Genomic DNA, 18144 nt, shown 5'->3' with positions numbered 1-18144 from the left:
CTGTGTTGCTCTTGGGTAGGGGTATGGCTTCCGGCCAACGGGTAAAATAGTTGATTGTTGTGAACAAATACCACATACCCTGGCTTGTGGAAATTGGGCGCTAGTAAGGCTGTGTACTCATCTTGGTCTAGGGCATGGATTTCTAATGGCAGAAAAGGGTGCTGCTGCAGGGTGAGGGGGAATGACTGAAAAGTGGTAGTGTTCACCAACCAGCATCTTGTCACATCCACCAGAAGTTCATGTGCCTGGAGGAACTCTCCTCCAAGTAGGGCCTGTCCCATGGCCACGATTGTGCACTTCCACTGGAAAACCATGTCTGCTGCATTGATTGTGACCAGGTGGGATGGAGGAGCCATTGGCCGCTTGCAGTGAGAGGTCCTTGGGGTTGTGTTTGGTCTCTAAATACATCGGTGAGTTGAGGCTTATCTCTGCACTCGCGTCGACTAGTAAGTCGCTCTTTGTTCGGTGGTCCCTGAGGTAGGGTAGGCCTTTAAGAGCGCCATCCGCCGAGGCCACTATTGGCAGTCGGCCTGCCTGCTTCCTGTCACCATGTTTGATTTGACGGTGGGGTAGGAGCATGGAGGGGAGTGCACTGCCAGGCGCTTTGGCTTCATCTGTGGTGATAGAAACCGTATTCATTTTGTTTCTCTTGGCGCCCATCGCGTTGTGGTTATGCTGCAGCTGCTGCTGGGGGGGCCCAGCGGGGTTGTTAAGGCGTTGATGGTGTAGACGGGCTGCACGTGGATGAAGTCACAATATGTCCTCAGCAGATAAGATTCAGGAAAATCTGATAATTAGAATTGAGGGTACCTAGGGAAAGAATATAGAACATTACGATACAAGCCCTTTGGAAAGAGTAGGTCCCCCCTTTGGAATGTGGAAGGTTGTGAGTTCAAGAAATGGGATGTACCAATCCAGGAGGAGATTGGTATCAAGGAGCAGATGTTCGATAGAATGGGACATGCAAGATTGAATAAATCCCCATGGCCTGATGGGATCCGTTATCCTAAGAAGCTGGGGCCCTGATTGGAGATTTTTTTGCATCTTCATTTGCCACAGGCAAGGTGCCAAAAGACTGGAGGGGCAGCTTGATCATTTGTTGGTTTATTTCAGAAGGCAGCAGAAATGTGCAGGGGATCTCGATCGAGTTTCTTTGAAGAAGTAACAAAGGAAATTATTGAAGGCAGGTTGATGAATGTTCTCTGCATGGACTTCATCAAGGAAATTCCTGCATAGTAAGCAAATCAGGTCCAATGTAATTGGCTAATTATATGTAAAGTTGGCTTGGTGATTGGGTAGTAGTGGAAAAATGTCTTTCTGTTTGGAAATCTGTGATTTATGGTATTGCAGGGATTGGTGCTAGGTCCTTTGTTGTTTGGGGTACATTATTGACTTGGTCCGTAAATGGTTATATGGTTATATGGATGTGAATATTGGATGGATGATTCTTAAGGTTGCAGATGAGATTAAAATGAGTGTGGTGGGTAGTGGGGAAAGTTGTCTCAGGCTTCACAGAAAATGGATCAGATGGAATCTTGATCAGAATACTGGCAGATGGAATTTAATCCTAACAAATGCAAGGTAATGCATTTTGAGAAGTCAAATAGTGATAGGGCATGTTCAGTAAATGGTAAGTGCAAGGGAATATTAATGAAAAGAGAGGCCCAGGGTTCAAGTCCATTGTTCCATCAGAATGACAGCACAGTTGATGAAGAGACATATGGGATGTCTGCCTTCATGTGTGGGCATAGAATAAAAGGGTTGGAACATTATGTTCTGCATCTCCTCTATCCTGCACATCCTCCCTGGTCTCCTCCCTCCCCCTTAGACGCAACAAGGACAGGATTCCTCTTGTCCTCACTCACCATCCCACCAGCCTCCGCATCGAACCTATTATCCTCTGCGATTTTTGCCACCTACAACTTGATTCCACCACCAGATAGATCTTCCCCTACCTTCTGTTTTCGACGGAGACCATGTCCTCTGAGACTCCCCCATGCCTTTCCTACTAATCACCCCCTCAGTACCATTTGTGTATAAGTGCTTCCATTACATCCACATCTCCTCTCTCACGACAATTTGGGCCCCCAAACAGCCCTTGCAAGTAGGGCAAGACACTTGTGAATCTGCAGGGCTCATCTACTGCATATGGTGCTCCTGTTGTGGTCTCCTCTGGAACCATAGAACATTACAGCACAGAAACAGGCCCCTTTAGCCCTCTCGTCTATGTCCAACCATTTTTCTCCCTAGTGTCTCTGACCTGCATCCAATCCATAGCCCTCCATACCTCTCCCATCCACGTACTTGTCCAAATTCTTCTTAAATGTTAAAATTGACTCCGCATTTAACACTTCGGCTGGTAGCCTGTTCCACACTCCCACTACTTTCTGTGAAAAAGTTCCCCCTCATGTTCCCCCTAAACTTTTACCCGTTTACACTTAACCTATGTCCTCTGATTTGTATCTCACCTACCCTCAGTGGAAAAAGTCTACCTATATTTACTTTGTATATCCCACTCATAATTTTAAATGCCTCTATCAAATCTCCCTTCATTCTTCTATGCTCAAGGGAATAAATTCCTAACCTGCCACTTGTCCCATACAGATATTGCGATGGATGAGCAAAAAGTGGTTAAGTTGTAAGGGGTCATTTAACGGAGGAGAGACGGATGGAAAGGTTTGAGGGAATTCCAGAGCTTGGTCTACACAGATGAAAGGATGGCAATCAGTGGTGGTGGGAAGGAAGTAGGAAATGAACAAGGGTTCCAGGGAGAGTGACCATGGACTGTCTGAGGCTTAACAATGAGGTGTTGTTGTACTGGAAGGCAGTGTATGTCAATGAGTAGGGAGCTGTTGTTGAATGGAACTTGATTTAAGTCGATGCTTCAGATTCCAGAGTTTTGAGGAAGATTGGAATCTGGCTGGGAAGAATTTGGAATACTAGTTTTGAACTTGGCGCTGGAGAATACCTGTTTTCTTTTAAAAAAAATAAATAAATAGGCTTTAATTTTTGGGAATTGACCATTTGATATTTGTACACATTGCAAGAGAATAATTCAGTAGTGTGGAGGAACACTGCTCTTCTGGTATTAAAACAAAATTTGTGCTTGCTTGCTTAATTTTTCCCTCTTCTATAAATTCTTCAGAATTGCCAATGGAACAGACGTGCAAAGATGACAGCGCTGCAACTTTCCAACAGACCCTGCCCGAACTCGCCCCCGATGAGCCCTCTGAACCACCAACTGTCCAGATTCCTGGGAAAAAGGAGTCGGACAGCCCCAGCGAAGACCTGAGTCGGAAGCTGGAAGAGCTGACCACAGCTGAGCAGCAAGAAGTGCCCTCCCCAACACCCGAGCAGCAAGAAGTGCCCTCCCCAACACCCGAGCAGCAAGAAGTGCCCTCCCCAACACCTGAGCAGGTGCCGTCGTCACCAGTTGAGGAGGTGACTGATGCAGCCAGTGATGAGTCTCCCAGCAAGTCACCTTCAAAGAAGAAGAAAAAGTTCCGCACCCCTTCCTTCCTGAAGAAGAACAAGAAGAAAAGCGAATCTTAAAAAGGCCCTTTTTATTAAAAAACAGAAAAGGCGCAATGTCCTTGATTATAATTCACTTCTAGAATGTACAAGGTTGTATTGTCTAGTGTTATATCTTAATAAAAACATCCATGTAACGGAATGCAAAGAAATGTTTAGTATAGCTCAAAAGATATTGAAAGTAACAGGATATTTTTGACAAAAAAAAATCCAGAGGTGCTAATCCTTTCAGTGCAGTAGGTACAACCTACCAAATGTTTAATTACAGCATGGCGTTGGGATAAAGTTAGTAGAGTGAAACCAGAGGAAGCCTTTATAACGAGATGATGAATTAATTGCTTTGTTGTAATATGCAGATGTTCCAGTAGAGACCTACATTTTAACGTGTGTACAAGAGACACCCTGTGCATGAATGTTGAATACCAGCCAGTTGTGATGCTACACCCTTTTTTTAGCCAGCGATGTCCAAAGGAAGATTATTACGTGTGGTATGTAAATTGGCACGGATCATGAGTTGCTTACTTCATAAAATGAGAAATGGTCTAAGTATTGCTGAATCGTGAGTATTCTATTCAGTTTAAGGTAGGCTCCCCTTGTATTTATCGAAACACCAACTGAAGGAAACTTGTTGCGAGTGGGCGAGTTCTATCCTGGACAGCACAAGAAGTCTCCTTTGAGCAGTGTTGCTGCTTTTGTGTTCAAGAGTTGGACACAAAGCTGTTGGGCCTGCATCAGTTGTCTGCCCGTTTCTGTTTGAGACATACTGCAAATGATGGATAAGTTGTGCTTTAGTACTGGAAGCTGACTTGTAACGTGTACAGTGCTTTATCACATACAAGAGCCCTCCAAGTTGATTGCTTTGAAGTTCTGTGATTGTTTATGGAGGCAAATGTGGCATTTAAAGGATGTCTTGTTTAAGTGGAAATTCTGTGAAATGGCCTTTTATGTTCAAACATAGTACTGAACTACTTATATTCAGCAACAAAGGAGTGACTGCTACGAGTCCTTTTGATTTGGAGGAGTTGGATAGAAAGGAGCTGATACATTATTACTGAGCCAGGACCCTTCATCTTCATTCTTGGAGGAAATATGGAGATCACCAATCCTTCAAACCGCTTAAAAGTCTCTTTTGTTAGGAAGTGGGCAAAAGCTGCTTTAAAATACGATGTGCAAGTGCCCCATGGACTCTCCCTACAACAGCATTCTTTGCTGCATGAGCCTTTCCCCCCCCCCCCCCCTCCCACATCTCCATTCTCAATGATTCCATCAGGAAGTGGAGCAAATTTCTGCTGAGCACAGAACGAGCCGATGTACTCCAAGGTCAGATGCCATGGTACCTGTGATGATCAAAGGCTCACGAACCCCTTAATAGGATTCTGATTAACCAAATCATTTGCATGAATAGAGTAAAAACACAGTGCTGGAGAAACTCAGCAGTTCAAACAGTGTACTTAATAGAGCAAAGATACAGACTCAACATTTCAGGCTAGAGTCCTAGGTATGACAAATGTAGGCAGGCACCCAAATTCAGACGCTTGCCCTACATTTTGACATACCTTGATGAAGGGCTCATGCCTGAAATGTTGAGTCCGTATCTTTATCCTTGCTACATAGTGGGTGGCAAGGTTAGCATCAGCAATCCGGACTGGAGTTCAAATCCTGCACTATGGAGATTGTACGTTCTCCCCATGTCTGCATGGTTTCATCCGAGTGCCTCAGTGTCCTCCCACTGTTCAAGACGTTCTGCAGGTCTCGGTCAATTGGGTGTAAATTGGGCAGCACGGACTTGTGGGCCAAAAGGGCCTGTTACGGTGCTGTACGTCTAAATTGAAAATTCTTGTTTTTTAAAAAAATCCCTGTTTGACCGGCTGAGTTTCTCCAGCGTTGTTTTTACATCAACCACCGTGTCTGCAGAATTTTGTGTTTTACTCCCATCAATAGACTCTCTAATATTGTTTTCATCAAATGGAATTGATGGAATTCTGCAGCATCTACTCCAGTCCCGTGAGGTCCTGGTTTTTGGTATCATGTTGCTGGGGGTGTGACGAGGCAGCCACTGTGTTATCTATCCAGCTGTTGTATTCCCTTTTCAGAGCAAGTCTGTTGGTGGGTTGAAGTAGGGCTGACATGGAAATGGCAGCCAAAAGTAAGGAAGAATATACTTTGCAGATAAGGTGTGTAATGAGGACTGCATGGCATCACTGGCTTTCTGCTTTCTGCTACCCTTGGATAACTTCTGTACTCTAAGCAGATTTAAGTTTTCTGTTAATTGGTTACAATTATCCAACTTAAATAATAATGCCTCTTACGATTAGATTTTTGTTTTAGTCAGTTATCCTCCATGCATAGAAAACATTTCTAAACTTTGATTTTTATTCTACATTTTCAATTATTTGTATGACTACATGAAATAAAACAATTATTACTTATGAAAAGAATCGTATCTAGTTTTTTTTAAGTTTCATTGTAACATTTTTGAAGTTACTTTAATAAAATCCTTTCTTTAAACCTCACAATCGAGTAACGTTTATTCAATTATCTATATTCATCACTGACTCTTCTCGTGGGGTCAACATCAGCAATATATTGACACCTTGGCAGCATTTGTACTGAACTGTTGTGGGCTAAGAGGGGGGATGGGTCCAGATTTAACATTTTTTTTATTAAAGATCAAGTCTGAAATTAACAGAACTTAGGAATTCAGAGGTCTTGAAAAACAAGAGCCAACAGTGAGAAGCTGGAGAGGCCCGTCAGCTCAGATGCATCCATGGAGAGAAAACAACACTCACTATTTTGAGTCAGGCCCCTCTCGAGATTGAGATCTGTTATTCCATCAAGTGTGCAACATCCAGAACATGGTTGGAATAAATTAGCTCCTGAGGTGTTTCATTTTGGATACGAAACCCAAAAGTCTGCAGACGCTGTGTTTGTTGTGCATTGTTACCTTGAAGAAGGGCTCAGGCCTGAAATGTCAGTTACATATCTTTGCCTCCCTTTGGATGCTGAGAGACCTGCTGAGTTCATCCAGTATTTCTGTGTTTTTACATTTTATTTTGGATGTTTCCGCTTCTGTTCACCTGACAGATCCCAAAATAAAGATTGTCATCCTATGTGTTAGACAATTCCCCTGGGGGCTGGGCCTTCATTGTGGTCTTCCTTGGTACAACTTCCTGAAGTTTCATTCCCAGAGGAATCAAACTTGTATATTGTATAGGTGCCATGCTACCAGTCTGGACCATCACAGGACATGGACCTGCTTCATCTATTGTAATCAGAATTGAAACCCCCCTCCTTCATTCTGCCACAAACCTGGAATTGTGTTTAAGCTATGTCAAAAGAAGGGATTGAAACAAGAGGATACAAATCAGGTGCACCCTGAACCTGGGAATCAGTTAAACAAGGGGCAAGTAGCCAGAAAAGGACACAGTAAAGATGCAAGTCACAAGATGCTAATTAAGGACACTATTTATTCACTTGTTTTCTGTCTTGGTACAGTGTGGTGATTTATACTATTGTTTTTGGTATGCCTTGTGCATTTGTTGGCTGCAGAAAGTAAGAAATTTGGTGCATCTGTATATTGTACTTGCACACAAGACCAATTTTCATCATTAGATTAAAAAATCCAAAGTCATGAGATTAAACAAGAGTAAATTTTGGAATACTAACCAGTTCAGGTTTACAGAAATATTGTGCACTCTCCATAGCTGCTAACTATCTCACATCATCTGTATTTTTTAAATTCAGATCGTCAGCATCTATAGTACATAGGAAGTAGGAACAGGAGTCGGCCAAAAATGGCCCATCGAGCCTGCTCCGCCATTCAATACGATCATGGCTGATCTAATTTATGAATGTTGCTTTTGTAAGGAAAGTAAAGGGAAACTAATGTGGAATTGTTTAACAACAATTTTGTACTGTGAAGGGAGGGAAGGGCCAAAAGCTCGAAGGCATTACTCCTGTGTGTTAAGTAAAATGGACACATTTACTTGACATTGTGTACAAAACAGAAAACTTATTTTATTTTATGGTAGCACAAAACACCAATAAAGAGTAACTTAACATATCAACAGTTTAAATGAACATTTCATTGAATATGCTAATAGGACACCCAGCTGGGTTAAATTTAGACATACATACAGCATGGTAGCAGGCCATTTCGGCCCACAAGTCCCTGCTACCCAATTTACACCCCTGGTATGTTCCAAATGGTGGGAGGGAACTGGAGCCTCCAGGGAAAACCCAGGCAGATATAGGGAGAACAAAAAAAAACTACCGAAGGCTAGTAATATATTTTTACTTGGAAACTCGCTTCTGTGGTCACTGGGCTTCTCGTAACATAGTTGAACTGTGAAATTCACATTTGTTATGACCTATTAAATCACTTCCTTTTGACCTTTTTGGTACTGATTTCACCACCAAAATGGGTCTAAAGACCAACAATTTGTGTTGGTTGTTTATAACGTTTAAGGCACTTCCACAGAGCTAGAATTGGGTGAAAGGAATAGCTAAAAATGGTTAAGGTGATTGGTATTGAAGTTAAAGCAAAGTTACCACCTGTGGAAGGGGTTGATGATTATGGGAGTGGAGAGAGGTACAGCATTTCCACTGGTCTCCGGAGTGGCTGTCTAAATGGTGTAAGCATCTCATTTTTGCCTTTGTCATCAGGACCATTCATCTAGAATCACCTTTGAATTGAGTAGCTTGCTGGGCTCGCTGAAACCCATTAAAAAGACTGGAACCACATTATCCGACCAAGAAGACTTTGCCATGCACTGTAGAAACGGGCCCTTCATCCCAACTTGCCCTCGCCAGTGTTAGTGAATGAGATGGACATTTATGACAGTCTTCTCATACATTTAAGGTCACTGTTACTGATGTCCCTACATTTAAATGCCCCAGTTTCCAAAGTGGGTTTTGAATTCATCTCTAGTGTGGAGTTTGAACCCAGATTCTGAAGTGGTGGTAGTAATTGGCGAAGAAGAAAATCCCCCAAGAATTTAATTTTCTCTTTCAAACTAAAGCACCCTTTCCTCCCCGGGCAATTACAGCAATCATTGATCGTTAAGTACATCGGCTGCTCTGTACTGCAGTATATTTTTCCACCCTATGCCCTCCAGTCAAGCAAGAGTAGCCCAAGCGGGTCACCACGATTTTGGCCTGCAGGATCCAGAAGAAAAGAGCCACTGGATGCCTTAATCTCCCAATTGGAATTATGCAAACTTCATTTGTGGTATATTCCCTCCGTGGGAGAGAGAATAGACCACACACAAAAGGGAACCCAACGGGAAGGAGAAAAAGAATTTAAGAGCTCCACGAGAAAGGTTATGGAAGCTCTTTGTACTCGACCCAATAAATTCCACATTTCTTCGAAAGACAAGAGTTTCCTTGATCTTCATTTGCTGTCATGTTTCCAGCTGTCTAAAAGCAGCCAGCTACGATTAGATTTTGCTTTGAATGCTGCTTGCAGTTGATTCCATGCAGTCCTCCTCAAAGTTTTTGGGTCAAACTTTTCTCCCTCTGGTTCTCTTCAGTCTTCTGGTCGTCACTCAGCCTTCTTTGCTTGAGGGGTCGAAATGAGTGCGAGAGGGAGGAGGAAGGCAGCGGCTGCTGCAGTGAAGCACACCTCCGCACCCCCCAGCCAGTAGACTGCAAGAAGAGCACAATGTTCAATCTCATCACTGCTGAGCAGGCATCAGGCTTCATTCAGGGCGATCATAATCTACACTCAGCGGCAAACCCACATTCTACTGGAGGAGGAACTTGCCCCTCCACCATCAGACTCCTCAATAACAAACTCAATCAGGGACTCATTTAAGGACTCGTACTTTGCACATTACTTATTACTGATTTTTTTTTCTGAATTGCAGTTTACATTGCTTTCCTTCTTTAAATTGCTTTCTTTTCAATATGTATCTTTTCTTGAATACGGTGTTTTCGCACTACTGGTGAGCAGAAATTCTGCCTGGCCCACAAAAAAAAATATAATGGTTGTATATCAGTGATTCTCAACCTTTTTCTTTCCACTACATACCACTTTTAAGTAATCCCTATGCCATAGGTGCTCTGTGATTAGTAAGGGATTGCTTATGGAGGGATGTGGGTGGAAAGAAAAAGTTTGAAAACCACTCTTTTAATCGTCCCTCATTGACTCGTTATGTGCACCGTTTCATAACTCCAAAGGAAATGGGCCAATGACAATTTTTCTCGAGCCAATTATTTCTGTAACAATTGGGTCTGGAGCAGTGATTCTCAACCTTCATTTCCCACTCACGTACAATCCCTTTCTAATCACAGTGCACTTAAGGCATGGAGTTTACTTAAAGTGGTATGTGAGTGGAAGGAAAAAGGTTAAGAACCACTGATGTATATGATGTGACATATGTACTCTGCCAATAAATCAAAACTTCAGATTCACAAGATGAAGGAACAGAAGTAGGCCATTTGGCTCATTGAGTCTTCTCTGCCAATCCACTCTGAGCTAAACTGTTCTCACATCAAGTTCCAAATTCAGGCCTTTTCCCCAAAGCCCTTGACTAATTAGATACCAATCAATTTCCCCCCTCCCCCCTTTAAACTCCCCAATGATCAGACCTCCACAGCTGGATGTGGCAGCAAATTCCACAAATCCACAACCCTCTGGCAAAAGAAATTTCTTCATCTCTGTTTTAAATGGGTACCTTCTAATTCTAAGACTGTGCCCCCTTGTCCTGGATTCACCACCAAGGGGAACATCTTATTCACATCTGCTCTGTCCAATCCTTTGAGCATTCAATATGTTTCTATGAGATTCCCCTCTCACTCTTCTACACTTCAATGAATACAGACCAAGAGCCACTAAACGTTTCTCATATGTTAGCCGTTGCATTCCAGGGATCATCCTGGTAAATCTTCTCTGTACTCCCTCCAACATTATTACATCCCTTCTAAGATGAGGGACCCAAAACTGCACACAGTACTCCAAATGAGGTCTCACCAGTGCCCCATAGAGCCTCATCAACACCTCTTTACTCTCATACACTATTCCACTTGAAATGAAGGCCAACATAGCATTCACCTTCTTTACTGCTGATCCAACCTGGTGATTAACTTTGAGATTATCCTGCATGAGGACCCCACCCTCTAAGTCCCTATGCACTTCCAAATTTTGAATTTTCTCCCCATCCAAATAATAATCTGCCTGTTTATTTCCTCTTTCAAAATCTACAACCGTACATTTCTCAACATTGTATCTCATCTGCCATTTTTTGCCCACTCTCCTAAGCTGTCAAAGTCTCTCTGCAAACTTAGCCACAAAACCATTCAATCCATAAGTTGTGAAGAGAAGCGGCCCCAATAGTAACCCCTGTGGAACACCACTAGTAATCGGCAACCAATCAGAATTCAGTGGGAGAAAAATGGTCAACGATTTGATCTGATCACTCAAACCTCAATGCCTTGCACTGTTCTGACCTGAAGCAGCGACCGTTCTTCTTCTCCCCAATGCTAAATGACCTGCTGAGTTAGCCCCCAGCAGTTTGATTTTGCTCCAGGTTCCCACACCTGAAGTGGTATGACTTCACCCGAATTGAATATTCCGAATCCATTGACTTTCCACTGGAATTTACACAAACACTCATGGGCCTAATTTATCACTTGTCGTCATAGTGAAGACTTCAGTGGAAATTAGAATTATCTTCTACAAGCAACAGGAACTCCACTTGGTAATTTCCATTTTAAAATGCAAGAATTTTTTTAATCACTTGGCTCCTGCAAATTTTGGGAGGAGTTAATCTTGAAGTCAAATGTGATCATTACTGAGGGGAAAAAAAACCACTTACAAATTAGTGTTTAGTGTTACTAAAAGATCAGTAACAGAGATGAAATATTTAGCCTGAACAATAAAGGCTTTGTGTGCATTGCAGAATTTAATAATTTCACCACTGGAAGTCATTGTCTTCAAGCTCTCCAATTACTTCTGTAAACCCCTCCAAGATTCTCATTCAATCCAAGCTTCAAATCTTGTCCTATTAAGATCACTAGTAAATTTTGTTTTAAAATTAAAGTGCATTGGGATGTTTTTGCATTCTTTAGATCATTTAGACCCACCTGAAGATCTCAAGAGGAGTTAAGTATGTTGGTTCAGGCTGCTATTAACTAAAAGTAATCAGGAATTTCACTTTTGTACATTAATGATGGAGCCTGTGGATCTTGCAAAGGAACCTGAACAATTCCTCACCTGTAGCTGCCAAAGTTGGTCCCAAAGCTCGGGCCAGAGCCCCCAAACTGCGGAGTATTCCCATCACTGTTCCCTTTTGATTTGCTGCACCTAAATAAAAAACATATATTTATTCAAGCGTTAAATTTTCTTCCCATCTTTTCTGACCCCACCCACTCCTGGAATTGATCCCTTATTAACTTCTCCTTCAGCTCATCCCACTTCCTCCAAATCAAAGGAGGAGCCATGGGTACCTGCAAGGGTCCCAGCTACGCCTGCCTGTTTGTGGGCTTTATGGAGCAATCCATGCTGCAAGCCTACACAGAAAAGACCCCTCAACTCTTCCTCTGTTATAGAGACGACTACATCGGGGCTTGTCAGCTTCATCCACTTGGCATCCAGCTTTCACCCCAACCTCAAACTCATCTGCTCCATCTCCGATAACACTTTCCCCTTCCTGGATCTCTCCATCTCAAGAGACGAGCTTTCCTACAAAACCCTCCAACTCCAACAATTACCTGAACTACACTTCCTCATACCCTGTGCCCTGCAAGGATTCCAATCCCTTCTCTCAATTTCTCCATCTCTGCTACATCTGTTCCCAAGATGAGGTCTTCCAGTCCAGAGTTTCTGAAATGTCTGCCTTCTACAAACGTGGCTTCCCCTCCACTACTATCAACTCAACCCTCACCAGCTTCTCCTTCATATCCTGTTCATCTGCCCTGGGTCCCTCTGCCCCTAGACACAACAAACATAGAATTCCCCCTCATCTTCACCTATCACCCCACCAGCCTCTGCATCCAACACATCATCTGCCGGAATTTCTGGCATTTACTGCAGGATTCCACCACCTGATACATTTTTTCCTCTCCTCCCCTCTCGGCCTTCCACAGGGACCGCTCCCTCTGCGATTCCCTCCCCACTCATTATACCCCCAGTACTTTCCCGTGTCTCCAAGAAGTGCGACGCTTGCGCCCACACCTCCTCCCTCACCACAGTCCAGGGCCAAAAACAAACCTTTCGCATGAAGCAACACATCCAAAGGACTTATTTACTGCATCCGGTGCACACTTTGTGGCATTCTCGACATCGGAGAGTCTGGTCGCAGACCGGGACATCACTCAGCACCTCCACTCCATTCGCAACCACAGCGATCTCCCAGTGGCCAACCATTTCAGTTCCCAGTCACACTCCTGCGCTCACATGACTGTCCATGGCCTTGTGCACTATCCCACCCTGACCACCCACAGATTGGAGGAACAACCTTATTTTCTGGCTGGGCACCCTCCAGCCAGATGGTATGAACATTGACTTCACTGCTTTCCACTAAACCTGTTCGCCTTTCCTTCCCCCTCCCCTTTTCCTTTCCTTCCAGTTCTTTCACCCACACAGCCCTACCATTCCTCCCTCCCCCTCATTGCTGCTGTCCCCTCCCTCCTTTCTCCACCTATCATCTCCTGCATTGCCACCCCTCCTTCCCCCCCCCCCTTTTCTTCAGAGCCCTGCCGGCATTTTCTCATATTTTGATGAAGGGCTCAAGCCCGAAACGTCGGTTCTGTATCTTTGTCTGACCCTGTTGAGCATCTCCAGCATTTTGTGGTTTTACTTCAACCACGGTGTCTACGAAGTTTTGTGATTTACTTCCCTTATTGAAAAAGTTTCCACTTCCCTCCTGATTCAAACTCAAATAAAAGCTTTCAATCAACCTTTCCAATCTGATTCACCATCACATCCATATTCCATAGACATTGGAGCAGAAATAGCTTATTCAGCCCACTGAGTCCGTCCCTCCATTTAATCACGAGCTGATCCATTTTCCCACTCAGCCCCACTGTCCGGCCTTCTCCCCATAACCTTTGATGTCCTGGCTAATCAAGAACCTATCAACCTCCGTCTTAAATACTCCCAATGATGTTGAACGTTTAATGGGAGGGAAGGTGGGAGGGGGGGGGAAAAAGGGGAGAAAATGCCACTGTGTATATTTAAGAGGGAAATGTTTGTATGTATTTTGATTGATATTTAAAAATTTAAATTAAAAAAAAAATACTCCCAATGACCCAGCCTCCACAACTATCACGCCACATTAGTTGATAAATATTTGGATATTAAGGAATCATATCCTTAATGTAATACTTTTAATTATTCATTTACAACACAGTAGAAACCAGAACACCCAGAGAAAACCCACGCTGGTCATGAGGAGAATGTACAAACTCCATACAGACAGCACCAGATTCAAACATGGGTCGCTGGCTCTGCAATATTGGCTGCACTAACTGTCACCCAAATGACATGTATTTGGCAAATACAGTACTCCCAGATACAGAATGCCCAAGGATCACCATCACCGGAACAATTCCTCAACAAACTGCCAAATGGCTGAACCAGCCTTACTCCTTGAGACTCTGGCTCTCAGAGTTGAGGCTTCAGGCACAATTGATCCATGAAGATGCACAAAGCTTGGACCCTACCATGTTCTGCGCATGGCATCGATAACAGCTGTGGACTGTGTAATTTTTTCTTATTATATTATGTCTTTATTTCTTGCACTACCTGGTATTCCACAGAAAGGCTAATGTGACTGGATAGCACACTAAACAAAGTTTACCATTGCATCTCGGTACACGTGGTGTGAAACAATTCAGGTTATGGTCTGAATGGAAACGTGAACTAGAACTTGGGAACATAGCGTCAAGATTCTAGAATGTGAGGGACACAGATCAAGATTCAAGAGAAACTGCTTCTCCCAGGGTCGTAGATCTGTGGAATTCACTGCCCAGGGAAGAGTGGAGGCTGCCACTTTGAATGTATTTAAAATGCAAATAGACATATTTGAAAAGTAGGGTAAGGGTGATGGGGGGGGAGAAAGGCAGGAAGGTGGAGCTGAATCCAGATCAGCAATTATCTTATTGAATGGCAAGGCAGGCTCAAAGACTCCTAGTTCTTATGTTCTTGGAGTTGTACAGCATAGAGACAGGTGCATCCGCCCAACAGGCCCATGCCAACCAAAGTGTCCCACCCACACAAGTCCCATCTGCCTGCATTTGCCCCACATCTCTTTAAGCCCATCCCATCCATCTATTCATCCAAATCTTTCTTAAACTTTTTAAATAATATCTGCTTCAACACCTCCACCCTGTTCCATACAATGTTCCAAAGCATGTGTTAATCTTGTCTTCAGAAGAGATGGAGGTTGCAGGTTTGGGGATTTCTATCAATGCAATGGGAGGGTGGGGAAGCAGGAGTGGTGTGACATTCCAGGGAGTTTTGAGTGTTTTCCCTTCCAGTCCTCTCCAGTCTCATGTTGAAAGCAATGAAGGGTCAGACCTAAAGTCCATGTGCATTAGACACTTACCATATCCGGCTACCAGAGCAGATAGGCAGGGGATGACGACTGCAGCAGCTGGAAGGGAAACCAAAAGTCACACCAAGGTTATTATCGAGAAGAGATTCACCTTCTACAGGAAGGGAAAAATGTAGGAAGGAAAATAATTAAGGGATTTGGGGTGAAATTCCAAAGCTTTGGGAATTGGCAGCAGAAATTCAGGAGCTAAGCAACCAAGGACTTGAGACCTGGAATTTCACCCAACCCTCTAATTTGCTCCATAAAATCGACATTCTTGGCCAAACCTTTAATCACCAGTCCTTGGGCTGACCAGCTTTAAACTGTGTACCTTATCTGAGAAAAGATGTGCTGGCATTGAGAGGATTCAGAGAAGATTCACTAAAATGATACTAGAAATAAAAGTTACCAATATTAGCAAAGTTTATCAGCTCTTAGACGTATGTGTTGGAGTACAGAAGAATGAGGGGGGATCTCATGGAGTCATTTTGAGTGCTGAAGGCCTGAACAAGAGTAGATGTGGCAAGGTTGTTTCCCATGGTAGGGGAGTCTAGGACAAGAGGGCACAACTTCAGGATAAAAGGGCATCAATTTAAAACAAAGATGTGGAGAAATTTCTTTAGCTACTTCGGGAGTCTGTGGATCTTGTTGCCACAGGCAGCTATGGAAGTGAGGTCGGTGGGTGTATTTAAGGCAGAGATTGACAGGTATTTGATTAGTCAGGGCAGTGGTTCTCAACCTTTTTCTTTCCACTCACATCCCACTTTAAGTAATCCCTATGCCACTAGTGCTCTGTGATTAGTAAGGGATTGCTTAAGGTGGGATGTGGGTGGAAAAGGAAGGTTGAGAACCAATTGTTATTGAAATACTTTGCTTGAAAAAAATTGTCATTAGCCAATTTCCTTTGGAGTTATGAAACCATGCACATAACGAGTCCACTAGGGACGATTAAAACAGTGGTTTTTCAAACTTTCTCTTTTCACCCACATACCACCTTCAGCAATCCCTTACTAATCACAGAGCACCTATGGCATAGGGATTACTTAAAGTGGTATGTAAGTGGAAAGAAAAAGGTTGAGAACCACTGAGCCAAGGCATCAAGGGTTACAGAAAGAAGGCCAGGGAGTGAGACTGAGTGGATCAGCTCATGATAGACTCGATAGGCCAATTGGCCTACTTCTGCACCTATACAGTATCTTGTGACCAATTGGTGGAAATTATTGGAAAAAGATTAAGGGACAAGATTAATCTCGTCTTGAATTGATCAAAGACGGTCAGCTGTGTTTGACCACGTTACAGAAGCTATTCGATGAGGAGCATATCAGGTGACTCACCACATGAGTAAAAGAGTAGTCCGATATACAGGACCATCACCGAACCCGCCCAACCAATGATGAGGAAGCCTGGGATCAGAAGACATATTGCCTGAAAAGGAAAGGAGTCTTGAGTGAAATATGTTTCTTTTCGCTATTGCCACGCCCCTCTATTAGAATTGCTCCCACCCATCACCAGTCATCACGACTCACAGGAGAATCTTGGCCATCATTGCCGAGGGAAAGTGAGAGGTTTCTACAGGTGTACCTTTGAGAGTATTCTAACTGGTTACATCACTCTCTGGTACAGAATTTGCCAATGACCAGGACAGGAAAAGACTACAGAGAGTTATGAATTCAACCAGCACCATTATGGGCACCAGACTTCACTCCATTGTGGACACCTACATGAGGCGGTGTCTTAAGAAAGCAGCCTCTCTCCTCCAGGACCCCCACCACCCGGGCCATGCCCTCTTTACTCTGCTCCCATCGGGAAGGAGGTACAGGAGCCTGAAGATGAGCACTCAGCGGCACAAGGACACCTTCTTTCCTTCCGCCATCAGATTTCTGAATGGACAATGAACCAAAGACACAACCTCACTTTCTCCTTTTTTTTTTGCACTATTAATTTATTTTAAAACGTAATTTATAGCAATATTCGCATTGTAACGCTGCTGGAAAACAACGAATTTCGTGACATGTTCATGGCAATAAATTTTGATTCCGAGGTTCTACTTTGTTCGCCTCAGCTAAACTGGGAAGGACCAAGAGACAGGGGAGCAGCTGGAAGGTCATCAGACGCCCTTTGGTCTGCCCAAAACTTGTTGGTCTTCCAGCACACGGAGATGTCAGTGCAGAAATTCTGCCAACTGGAACATTCCAGGCTGCTGTAGTACGTGCTGAGGGACGCACTGAGGCCTTGTGCAGCCAACATGAGGGCACTGTGGGGAAGGACCTCACTCCAGAGTCTTTCCATTCCTGGTCATTAAGGGGCTGAACCCGGAGGGGAAGCTCCTCAAACAACAAAAGTACAGTTACTCCAAGAGGTAACAGCAGTGGCAACGATGCTACATAGAAAATGAGAGGATTAAGGTAGCAATGTACAGTAATGGAATGTATGAACATGATACTAAGAATGTTAAAAGACTGCATGGTTTTCCTTTGTACATAGTTTTATCTTATCAACATTTTAAAGCACAGTAGAGACAGTCCTGTTTGGCTGCATCATTGTGTGGGACGGGAGCTATAAAGCATCTAACCAGAAGTCAATGGAGAGGATCGTCAAAATGGCTGAGAAGATCACTGAGGTCTTCCTTTCCTTTAGAGTGTAGCTTAACTAGTGCTCAAAAAATTACTGGGGATCCATCCATCCAGCATCTTTGACCCACTACCATCAGGAAGGAGGGTATAGAAGCATCAACATTAGGACTCCCAGGCTGGGGAATAACTACTTTCCACAGCCGTGATAATCCTGTAGCTGAGTAAGTCGTCCCCTAAATATTTTCATGTAATTATTTTAAATTATATCTGTATGTATGTATGTGTTTATTATGTGCTGTGTATTGTGTGTGCACCATGGTCCGGAGAAATGCCGCTTTGTCTGGTTGTAGAGGAGAATAAACGAACTTATTGTGAATAGAGTGTATTTTGGGGGAATAAAACAGCACAGCGGGGGAGATGCTGCCTCCAAGGTCCAGCGACCCAGGTTTGATCCCGACCTTGGGTCCTGTCCACCACGAGTTTGCGTATTCTTCTTCCCCCGA

The 18144-nt window shown here is 43.6% G+C and overlaps 2 protein-coding genes across 6 annotated transcripts in view; one reads left to right on the top strand and one right to left on the bottom strand.

Moving 5' to 3' along the window:
- The window catches only part of add1 (adducin 1 (alpha)), a 189977-nt gene extending 183930 nt beyond the window's left edge, over positions 1-6047 (top strand). For 3 of the 4 annotated variants that reach the window (XM_069942012.1, XM_069942040.1, XM_069942062.1), the window contains one exon: positions 3146-6047. In XM_069942012.1, the coding sequence (XP_069798113.1) occupies positions 3146-3552 (407 nt within the window). In that variant the 3' untranslated portion in view covers positions 3553-6047. The remainder of the gene's footprint in view (positions 1-3145) is intronic. The other variant, XM_069942021.1, reaches the window with a different exon arrangement.
- Positions 1-18144, bottom strand: part of mfsd10 (major facilitator superfamily domain containing 10) — a 61918-nt gene that overhangs the window by 3740 nt on the left and 40034 nt on the right. The window contains exons 9-12 of one of the 2 annotated variants that reach the window (XM_069942084.1): positions 16403-16493; positions 15081-15128; positions 11747-11836; positions 7524-9177 (exon numbers count right to left, since the gene is read on the bottom strand). In XM_069942084.1, the coding sequence (XP_069798185.1) occupies positions 9074-9177; positions 11747-11836; positions 15081-15128; positions 16403-16493 (333 nt within the window). In that variant the 3' untranslated portion in view covers positions 7524-9073. Of the gene's footprint in view, positions 1-7523; positions 9178-11746; positions 11837-15080; positions 15129-16402; positions 16494-18144 lie in introns of those variants that run through there. The other variant, XM_069942094.1, reaches the window with a different exon arrangement.

This window comes from Narcine bancroftii, chromosome 1, assembly GCF_036971445.1.
Source record: "Narcine bancroftii isolate sNarBan1 chromosome 1, sNarBan1.hap1, whole genome shotgun sequence".
Classification (NCBI taxonomy): Eukaryota; Metazoa; Chordata; class Chondrichthyes; order Torpediniformes; family Narcinidae; genus Narcine; species Narcine bancroftii.
Note: the sequence above shows the minus strand (reverse complement) of the source record. Positions and strands in the feature narration are given on the sequence as shown.